Here is an 11523-nt window from a genome sequence, read left to right as displayed (position 1 = left end):
AAAATACATGATTAAATTTGAATATTTTTAAGTTTAAGCATGTAATATTACAACTTTTCTTGTAGAATTACAACTTTATTCCTGTAATATTATGACTGTTTTTTCTCAAAATTTAGACTTTTTTCCTCATAATAGTATGACTTCATTCTCAAAACCTGAGATTTTTCCAATGTGGCCCTAATCCTCCTCCATGTCAATGAATGTAACACTTAACCCTGTGAAACCTTAGCGAATCTGCTTTTCTTTTAAAAACATGGGAGGAAGGCAATTAGCAACTTAACAAGAAATGACCAAAAAAGTGAGTAACAGATCTATAAAAAGCTACAAGAAAATTCAGAAAATTAGCAAAAATAACCAAAACAACAGCAACAACAAAAAGTCAAAAACAAGCAAGAAAATGGCCTGAAAAAGGTGCTAAAAATTAAAAGTTATAGATTGTGTAACACATTTAAATACATGTAATTCTAATAACCATAAATATAGTTTGTGGACATTTTTGCCTTTAAAAAATATTTTTCTAATATTTCTCTCTCCCTGTCCTTTTCTTAAACATTAATTTCAAGCTTGTTTTCTTGTTACTTTTTAACAATTTCTTGCAATTTGCTCATTGTGTTTTCCCACGTTTTTGAAGAGAATGAAACCTTTTTGTTACTCAACCAGTAGTGGGGCCTTAATTATCCTTAGCCACAAAGCGAAGTCCTTTATGTAAAACAGGTTTATTTTAGAGACAAGCCTTATTTCTAATTTCCTGTTTATGTATTTTTAATTATATTTCCTCATATTTTCATAAGAAGCCTTCCTGTTTTCCGATCTGCTCCCGTTTAAATTTGCTGTTAATGAAAACTTAACTCTTCCTCCATGTTTTGCTGTTGTCTTGAAGGAATAGTTCGGATTTTTGGGGTTGGGTTGTATGAGGTACTAATAAATAGTGTGTTACATTCAGTTGATGTCAGTTAGCACGCCCCAGTTTGGAGAAGCAGGCTGGAGTCTGACATGGAAGCTAAGCAATGTGCTGCTGTGGAGGGGTCCGCAACAAGATGAATTTTAGACACCTAAAAAACAATATTAATTTAGGTGTACACTATATTGAGAGAATTTCCACAGCTTTCCCTTTCTGTCAGACAGTCCATTCAGACAGGGAAGCCATGGACAACTCCAGTTCCCATTTATGCTCTCTGAACAGAGGAGCTGCTGATATACCACTGCTTCTATCAGTTAGTCAGTTTGTAATATTCGTGAGTTCGGTTAATCAAAACAAACACTTTTAAACCCCAAAGTCACACAATAACACGAACAAAGTAACAGATGGAGGCAGCAGTAGACCAGCAGCTCCTGTGTTCAGAGATGTTAAATTATTGTTTTCCTCTATAGAATCTGGCTTTAAAGAGAGCGATGAAATAGCTTAATTTTCCAGTCAAACAGAAAGGTAGAGCAGTGAAAATACTCTCAGTATTGCGTTTACTTCAACTGATACAATTTATTTTGCTGGTGAGATGTTTTTTAGGTGGTCAAAATATGTTTTGTTGCAGACTCCTCCACAGCAGCACAGTTTCCAAACTGTAGACATGCTGACTGATATCTACTGTAAGTAATATACTGTTTATGAAGAAGTACCCCATGCAATCCCACTTGAAAAAATCTGAACTATCCCTTTAAGAAATTCATAATGTAGATTTCTACAGCACTATTTTAGTCACTATAGCCGTGCCAGTCTCTCATTTTAACATAAATACAATTTGCACTTTCAAATTTTGCTGTTTTTCTGTTTTTAAGCTGCCATCAGTGAAATGCAACACTTAATGTGCAGATTTTACATTAAAATACTTCCAGCAGGTCACAGGATTTCCTCTTGTCACCAGTAGGCTTTTAATTTGAAACATTTTCATTAAAGTGTAGCATTTCATTTAAGATGACTAGCAATTTAACAAAAAATGCAACATGGAAGTGATTAGTGACTGAAAACAGTATTTCTGTTGGAGAAGTGAAACATTTAGTGAGTATGCTGTGAACAGGTTGGACGAGTGCTGGGGAAATGTACATGACTGATTTTAAGAGCCTCTGTGTTTTAACCCAGCCATTATTGGTCCTTAAGCCGTCATTGAACACTCCTCGTTATTTACATACTAGCTTTTATGTTGAAATGTATGTTGTACCTGTATGTCAGGGTGTTTTTTTCCACTCTGTCTGTTCACTTATGATGTCTACAACTATTCTTTTTCTGCTTCATATTCTGTTGTACGTTATTTTAACTACGTGATATTCTACTGGCTTATATTGTATTATTTGCACACAGCTTAAAACAAAAGGTCAGTGTGGTCTACACACTTTGAAAAAGATATGTCAAATTATGAGATGCAAAATTGAAAGCAACTCCTAAACGATTGGTTATTTGTAAGAGGAAATATGTTTTGTATACAAACGTATCCTCACATTCCTCCAGTTGTATTTTTTAATGTATTCTACAAGAAATAAATTGTGACTGAGAATGACCAAATCCTGTCACTGGTGTCACTCCTCATATGTTCTGTCTCTTAACACCATTTCAGTTGAGCTCCTTTCCAACAAAAAAACCCCAGCTAACACCGTAACATCTGGCTTTTGTATGCAATGGGAAAGGTTACAATCAGCTTTCTCACACGGGTCAAAGGACTCTGCAGTCATCACTGGGAAAAAAAACCCAAAACAAACTGGACATAGAGCCATGTTAGCCTGTTACATTGAGAGAAAGGAAAAAGAAATGGGTAAGAGTTATAACAAAACTTGGTGTCACACAATGAGGACTGAAGTTAATTGATGGGGATTGATATGTCTAATTATTAGGCTCTAGGTTCCATCAAATTTGCCCAGTGTGCTGTTTCAAATTCTCTCAGTGTGTATGTCTTTAGTGGCATCATGCCAAAAACTGGCATTTAAAGGGTAAAAATACTAGAGATTAACTCATTTTTCATAGTTATGATCAGAAGTGATGTTGGTTAAAATGTCTTGCTCAGTAAAAAAAACAAAAAAAAAAAAACAAAGATATACTGTTCTTATTGCAGTTTTTTTTTTTAAACTAGCATGGCACAAAAAAATGAATTGGATCAAAATCAGTGTTTTTGCAAATCACTGACGTGTCAATAAATAAATAAATTCAACATAGTATTTTGTAGGGGGAAAACAAACCTTTTTGTGTTTTTCTTTTTCATAAAAGCAACAATAATGTTATATAAACATACTTGCAATTTAAGGGTTAAAATTCTGGAGCTGAATTAATTTGTGGTGGTTATGATCAGTAATGATGTTGGTTAAAATATCTTACGCAATGGAAAATAATACAAGCACATAATATTTTTTAATTACAGTTAATTTTTAATCTGACACTGCTCAAAAAATAAAAATGCATCAAAATCAATGTTGTTGCTAATAATCGACACTGAAAAATAAATGAGTCCCCTTAGAATTTTGTAAAGGGAAAATAAAATCTTTTTGCATTAAAAAAAATAATAAAAGTGATGTCATGTAAACAAACTGGCATTTATAGGGTTAAAATTCTGAAAACAAATTAATTTTTGTTAGTTAGGATCAGGAGTGATGTTGGTTAAAAGATCTTCCTCAGCAGAAACTAACATAAACATACGCTATTTTTATTGCATTTTTTTGTTTTTAAATCTGACAATGCAAAAAAGTGTTGTTTAAAAGATTGAAGTCAGTGAAAGTGGAAACTGGTATTAATATACATTATTTAAATGGCAATTTTTTGGTGGGGTCAGTTTTGTTTACCACTGGAGAGATGGGAAATTTTCTCGTGAGCTGCAATAAGAAACTTCATGTTCAACTTTTTGCAGAGTTTTGTTGGAAAAACCTTTATCCCAAATCCAGCCCTCAGTTCACCAGTAATAATGTGAACTAAGCTCATTGACAGCTTCATGCTCCAGATTCCAGAGTCAGTGGAGTCTTGGTTTTCTCAAAGCAGAAACTAGGGACACAGCCGTATTTGCAAAGATGAATGTAAACAACAGTGTAGATGTGTGTTGTCCTCTGACAGCGGGCTCACTCCTCGGCTTCACTCTAACGTCTGATGGAGTCCTGTCACAAACTCCTGATAGCATGGCTCTGAAATGAACAGAGAAGATATCTGAAGTCATCATCTTATTTTCTAATTGATTTCAACAGCAGACATTTTGTAGATGGCCACAAACCTGAGTCTGGCTCAATAAACGAGTGTCTAATGAGGAAGTCCAAGACCACCATGGCAGAGTTGGGTTTAAAGTCATCAGTGGCTATCAGTTCCTTCACCTGAAACCAAGATGGAACCATCACAAATGACCCTTCTCATATTTTAGGTATATAAAACTTACCATTACCCCTCAAAATATAGTTATTTAGCAGGATCAGTGTTCAGAATACGTCAGAACTGCTGACCTTCTCTATGGGCAGGAGGTAGAAATCTTGCACCTCTCCATCTCCGACTCTGGGCTTGAACTCCACAGGAAGTTCCAGATCAAAGACAAACTGACTCTCTGCAAACAAGCCCTCTTCATCCTCATAGGTGTAGCTAGAAAAAACATTGAAGAATCAGAATTAGAATCTGGTTTTATTGCCAAGTACATTTACATATACAAGGAATGTGACTTGATGTTTTGGTGCAAAAAAATTAACATAAAGGACAGAAAAAAAATAGTGACTTTAAATAGAATAGAACATAAGAGAAAAAATATAGAAGCACTTTAATTATATAAAATTCCAAAAACAATATAAAGGACACAAAATGTATGTGCAAAAGGTGCAGTGGAGGGATCTGCCGCTGTCTGCAGTTTACCTGTTGTCTGTCCATGACGTAAAACGTGACACACCAAAACAACCCACACACACAAAGAAAGGCAGACTCATCTGACGCAGATACACAGCTTTGCTCTACAGGCAAAGTGAAAGCAGTCTATAGCCTATTTTTAGCAGGTTTACCCATGTTTGAAAAACCTACATGTGTGCTACTTTGGCGGCTTTCTTCAAAGCCAGACTTCACTGACAGAGACTGTCTGCTATAGTTAAGCGCTGACCTCTGAAAATTCATCGATACATTTTCTGTTTTTGTATTTTTAATTCACCAGAAGCCTGTGATAAAAACGTTTATGCCACAGTTCCACATAATATAAATACTTGGTATTCCTTAAAACATTTTTTTAAGTTTAAAATATAAGGAAATTCTGAGTGTTCTAAAGTAAATTGATCTAACTTTCCTTTGAATTTTCTCCACAACAGTACAGGTACAGGTACAAAATGTTTCTGATATTAGAAAACCTCTGAAAGAAATCATTGATTTTTACAGTATGATTTGAGCTGACTCTCTGTTAACAGTTATGTGCAGTGAAACTGTGTCATGGTCATAGTCAGGGTCTTTTTAACAGAAATCCATTGTTGTCAGCTATTTTATCAAATTAGGACTTATTCACAGATGGCTTTATTTGGTTTATAAGATATGAGAAATAATTGCTGAAAAGCAAGTCTTCCTTTGTCCTTTTTGGTCGCTCCAGGCACCAGTACTGCAATAAATGGACGGGCATCAGAGTCTGTGTTATTCTTTTGTTTTTTTTCTGATACTCAACCAATCCAAGGTGCAGACCCAAACCAACATTTTAGTTCGTCTCTCAATACGTTTTGACTTTTTGTCTGTGATCCTCGGCTCCAGGTCCACTGATTCTTGCTAAAGACATAAATCTGTAAAAACACCTCACAAACATGTAATTTCATTTAAAAAAACGGTTCTGCAAGTTCCTTAAACACCACTGTAGTTTTGATCAAACGTTACTCAAACAGGAGGCAGTAGTGCATTTCTTAGGAACTATATTCAGCTGCGGATGGATCCTTAATGTGAATGATTACGGTAATAAGGGGCCATGTCACTCAGTGCAGCAGTTTGGCTCACTGATTAGTTTAGTTTTGGACAAAAATTGAGCTGTATGGCACAGAGGAAGACAAGATAAAAGATATATCAGGCTTTGACACTATACTTGTTATATATACCATTCACTGCTGGTTTGGGTCATTTACTCAGGTTTGTTGACAATAATTCACCAGCTGTATCCTTTCACTCCAAGAATATCTTTTTGTTTGATGAGTGGTGATATCAAGCTCACCTGACTGTGGATACAGGATGAGCCTTCTCAGCAATGGTTTCTGGGATACATGCTTCCTCCTGACATTCTTTGACCAGAGTGTGTTTGATGCCAACCCCAGCAGCCAGACCACCTGCTGCCTTCAAAAAAAAAAACAACACATGAGCCTTCTTGATTCATTTCTGGAAAACCGAATGAGAAAAGATTTAAATTTAAAATGGTGAACTTCTCCTTTAATTCACATCTTTTACCACAGTTTGCTGTATGTACTTGCGCACCTTATGTAGAAAGTAGGTGGGTTTCCATTAACCATCAAATTGTGCAAATTGAAATTTCGATTATAATTCGCCTAATGGCAATTTTGAAAAAACTCCCATTTATCACAAATAAAAAGTTTTTACGCTTGCATGAGGTGGCATTTCAGGTAATTTGAAAAAATCATATTTTGCAAAGCTACAATGGAAACACTTTTTTTCTTTTCTAGGTCACATGATGCTATGGCTATGTGCTTGTCAGTAGGAACTGGCTGCCTCATGATGCAGCAGGAGCTACAAGAGCTGTTACTGCATCACATAACTCTTCAAAAGTTGAGCAGTTTTTAATCCACAATTTCTGAAATGTGAAATGTGGACTATCATCTCCCAGAAATCCCTAATTTGTGGCTGCTCCCACATATAAGGGGCTCGTCTTTCCATTATGGCATAACACGCCTACGTGGCCTTGGATTGGATATAATGACGGCTAGTGTGGTGGCTGCAATAGAAATAAAGCTGCTAATGTTTTGAGCAGCCATCACCATGCTTCTTGGAATGTTATCACCAGAGGAGAAGTCTCAGATTATCAATCAATAGAGACAGTTATCTTGCAATTGTGCTTTATCAACATTTCGAAAATATCACTGTAAATCTGTCATGGAAACCCACCTAGTGTCAGTGTACTCACCACATTGTCCAGCAGTCCAGGGAAGGTCTGTTTAGTCGCGGAGCGTCGTGCGAGCCACATGCTGACTTCCCCACTGTCACTGACAGTGTAGCCATTGATATGGACTCCATAGCGCTTCACCCCAAAAAGACCTGAGGTGTGACATCACAGTCAGCTCATGCAACACTAATATTAATCAAATATTATGGAGCTGCCGCTGTTTGTGCCAAACTTACTTGTAGCTGCTCTTTCCATCCACATCAGGGGAGGGTCAAAGAATTTTGACATCACACTGTACTTCTGAAAAAAGGTAGGAATGCTTCAGAATTACTGTAATCATGTGGTGTTACTGACAACACTGAGGGTCATTTTAGGTATTAGGGTGTGATTTTTACTATTCTTATTTTTACAGTCCAAGATCCAGTCCAGTTTAGAGGCCCTGACACACCAAGCCAACAGTTGGCCGCGGTGAACATCTGTTGTCGCTGTGGTGTGTCATGCAGTTTTGGCCCTTGCTGTCTTTTTACTACCGACTTAGCATGTTGAATTATCTGCGGCCTTGGAGATAAGAAACAGAAGTGAGGAAAGTAAACAAGGAGCTAAAGTCAAGAGGAATGAGATCGAAACTTAATTGTTGAATAAGGTCAGACAGCTGTTCTTTAGCCATCGAGCTCTTTAGCAGAAATGTTTCCTGATGCTTTGTGTTGTTGGTACATATGCTTTGTTCTTTCAGCATCAGGTTGTGTTGTGTTGTGTTGTGTTGTGTTGTGTTGTGTTGTGTTGTGTTGTAGATGTGCTAAGAGGTGAACCAGTGTCCGGTTTGCTTTGTTTATGTGCAAGATTTTGGCAGAGACATGCTGACTTGTGGCATTGTGACTTGTGCATGTATGCATGTATATATACAGTATATATGTGTGTGTGTGTGTGTGTGTGTGTGTGTGTGTTCATTTTTTGATAAGTTTACTTTTAATTAGTTACTCGATGCTATAAAAAAGGGTTTGATGGCATTACTGACATCTGTGTGTAACAATTGGTATATACAGTCTACGGTTCTTTATACTGTAGTTCCTTTATAGCCTAATGTTAGCTTTTTACTTCTGGTGACTGCATATTTAAAACCAAGGACCACTGGACTCAGTGACTACAGACCCGTCGTCTTGACCTCTGTGCTGATGAAGTCCTTTGAGCACCTTGTACTGTCACACCTGAAACACATCTCAGACCCTCTCCTGGACCCCCTGCAGTTTGCCTATAGAGCCAACAGGTCTGTAGACGATGCTGTCAGCCTGGCCCTCCACTTCATCCTCGAGCATCTGGACTCAGCAGGAACCAACGCCAGGATCCTGTTTGTGGATTTCAGCTCTGTTTATAATACAATTATTCTGGCTCTGCTACAGGACAAGCTCTCCAAGATGAACGTGCCTGACTCCACCTGCAGGTGGATCACAGACTTCCTGTCTGACAGGAAGCAGCAGGTGAAGCTGGGGAAGCATGTTTCTGACAGCAGAACCATCAGCCATGGCTCCCCTCAATGCTGCGTTCTTTCTCCTCTCCTTTTCTCCCTGTACACAAACAGCTGCAGCTCAAGTCATCAGTCCATCAAGCTCCTCAAATTCACAGACACACCACCTTCATTGGACTCATCTCTGGTGGGGATGAGTCCGCCTACAGGTGGGAGGTTGACCATCTGGTGAACTGGTGCGGCGAGAACAACTTAGAGCTCAATGCTCTGAAGACAGTGGAGATGGTAGTGGATTTCAGAAGAATTGCTGCAGCCCCCGCCCCCATCACCCTCTGTGACTCCCCAGTTTCTACTGTGGAGTCTTTCCACCTCCTGAGGACCAGCATCACCCAGGACCTCAAGTGGGAGCTGAACATCAGCTCCCTCATCACGAAAGCACAGCAGAGGATGTGCTTCCTGCGGTAGTTGAAGAGATTCAACCTGCCAAAGACAATGATGGTGCACCTCCATCATTGAGTCCATCTTCACCTCCTCCATCACAGTCTGGTACGCTGCAACAACGGCGAGGGACAAGAACAGGCTGCAGTGTATCATCATCATTGGCTGCCACCTGCCATCTCTCCATGACCTGTACACCTCCAGGGCCCTGCGGTGTGCAGGTAGAATTGTGGCCGACCCCTTCACCCCAATCTCTTTGAGACCCTCCCCTCTGGCAAGAGGCTGCGGTCCATCAGGACCAAAACCTCACGACTCAGTTTCTTCCCCTCTGCTGTCACCATCATGAACAATACATACAGATTCTGATTCTGATTCTGATTTCCTTTTAAAATCCTTAAACTGGTGTTCATATCTGAAGGTTATCCTTCTGAATAAAACATAAAAGTGTCATAAATGTTTGCTTGCCACGGAGCTTATTTTTCTGCAATGATCAAAAATCCAATGGAAAAATCCCATGGGTTTTGTTGAGAAAACCTGGGCAATGTTAACTTACAGGCGTCCATAGACAAAGAACATCATCTCTTTAACACTCTACATGGTTGGTAGGTCATACCAATATTGAATGTTGCTTGTAATTTTCTGTTTAACCTTAAATATTATTTCAGTTCGCAATTAAATAATAAGGAGGCCCAAGTCAGCAAAACCCTTTTTGTCCAAATCTATATTTTTTTCATTCTAAAGTCACTGGTCAATCTATTCATCCTTTGAAACCTGGATCAACATCAGTTTTCTTGTGCGGTGTTCAGATGCCTTTTAAAAGCTGTTTAACCCTTTGAAACCGGAACACTGGTTTGATTTCTTTCAAAAACATGGGGAAAAAGGCAGTTAGCAACTTGGCAAGACATGTTCCATGAAATTTCAAGAAATAAGTAGATTTGGAGATTAAAAAATAAAAACAAAAAAAAGCTAGGGGAGAAAATGTCCTCAAAACTGTATAATAATTATCATAACTGGATATTTAAAATAATTTCATGGAATCACTATTATTTTAAGTGCTTTTTTCAGGGCATTGACTTGTTTTTTGTTTTTTTTTTTGTTTATTTCTTTTTTAAAACTAACATTTTCTTTGTCTTTTTTTGTAAAAATGTCAGTTAACTTTCTTGTATTTTATTTTTTACAATATAGTTTAAATATAGTTCATTTAGTTTTTGGGTCAATTCTAATCAAGCTCCTCATTGCATTTGTGTGTGTGTGTGTGTGTACGTGTGTGTGTACGTGTGTGTGTGTGTGTGTCTCACCTCGTCTCTCCATCCTTTGAGGCAGGTCAGGGAGGGCTCGTGTCTGAGACTCTGCAGGACAGTGTCCACGGCCTCAGACCTGCGCTGGTAAGAGTCCAGGCTGGGACACAGGGTCACAGCGCCCCCCTGTGGCGGGCAGAACACCTCTGGATAGCGGCTCAGCAGTGCAGCTACATGAGGAGGAACCCAGCCCACTTGAGATTTGTTTATCTCAAACCGTAAGCACTTAGCACGACAGGAGCCTGTGGGAGCAAGATTGCAATGTTTAGTGAAAAAACAGCTTTTCATACCGTCGACCGCGTGTTGAATTCTCACTCAGTGTCTCTGTGTACCTGCTAAATAAAAGTTATTCATTCGGCGGATGAGTTGAAGTATTTTCTCTGACCAGGCACAGTTAGCCATTTCCTCTCTGTCAGCAAAGCACCTGTCAAGTACCACAGCAGTAAGTGCGCTTGAGTTCAACTAAGTGGACGAGTCTACTACTGTTTACACTGGACGTAAACACCATTAGTGAATACAGAGCTGGTCGCCATATTTTTCTCCCATCGGCCCGCTGTAATGCGCAGGTCTGCTTCTCCGTGGCTGAGATTGTTGCCTGAGACTGGTCTGCCAGGTAGAACCATAGACTATAACGTTATATTATAGCCTATAAGTATATAAAGATATATTTATATACAGTCCATGGGTAGAACTCCCTCCATCTATATAGATAGATAGATAGATAGATAGATAGATAGATAGATGTACTTTATTGGTCTTTAGCAGCAGGTTATTTTAGAGTTTTTTTTAGAGATAGGAAATAAAAAGTACTGGTGTAAAGGGCTTTATGTTTAAAACTTCATTTATATCGAAATGAAACGATGTTTAGGTCCAGGATATTACTTCTTTAAGGATATTTTGTTATTTCTTGGTTTTATTCAGAGATTTCAGAGAATAAAAGTATCATAAGCAAGCCCACAGAAAGAACAGGGGTTTTCAACATCTACATATTTAGAAATTATAGAATTTACTGGATAGATTTCATGCAAGATTTCATTCGATAGTTTTTATGGAACAAAAGAAAGTCATGAAGTCACACACTCCGGTACAAGCACCGGAAACTGGAAACTGGAAACTGCACACACTGTAACCAGCCAGAAACAGCTGAACATGTGGTACTTGACTGCAAGCATTACGGTAACCACAGAAAGAATCTTGTTCAGTCACTAAAGAAGGCAAAACTCCACAACTTTACATTAACAGGGCTATTGGGGAAATTAATAGGTAAAACAAAGCACGACATTATTAAGTTCCTGAGATAAACTGAGTTAGA

At 38.3% G+C, this 11523-nt stretch overlaps 1 protein-coding gene across 1 annotated transcript; it reads right to left on the bottom strand.

Annotated features, from left to right (window-relative positions):
* Positions 1-3571: 3571 nt before the first annotated feature.
* tpk2 (thiamin pyrophosphokinase 2) lies at positions 3572-10786 on the bottom strand. Its single transcript, XM_042492167.1, has 8 exons — positions 10544-10786; positions 10212-10453; positions 7250-7313; positions 7035-7165; positions 6114-6232; positions 4402-4534; positions 4179-4275; positions 3572-4092 (listed from the first exon to the last, which is right to left on the bottom strand). The coding sequence occupies exons 1-8, from the start codon at positions 10611-10613 to the stop codon at positions 4043-4045; spliced, it is 906 nt and encodes a 301-aa protein (XP_042348101.1). The 5' UTR covers positions 10614-10786; the 3' UTR covers positions 3572-4042.
* Between the last annotated feature and the right edge of the window lie 737 nt (positions 10787-11523).

Source organism: Plectropomus leopardus, chromosome 8 (genome assembly GCF_008729295.1).
Source record: "Plectropomus leopardus isolate mb chromosome 8, YSFRI_Pleo_2.0, whole genome shotgun sequence".
Taxonomy (NCBI): Eukaryota; Metazoa; Chordata; class Actinopteri; order Perciformes; family Serranidae; genus Plectropomus; species Plectropomus leopardus.
The sequence above is the reverse complement of the archived record's forward strand: the minus strand, read 5'-3'. Positions and strand labels throughout refer to the sequence as shown.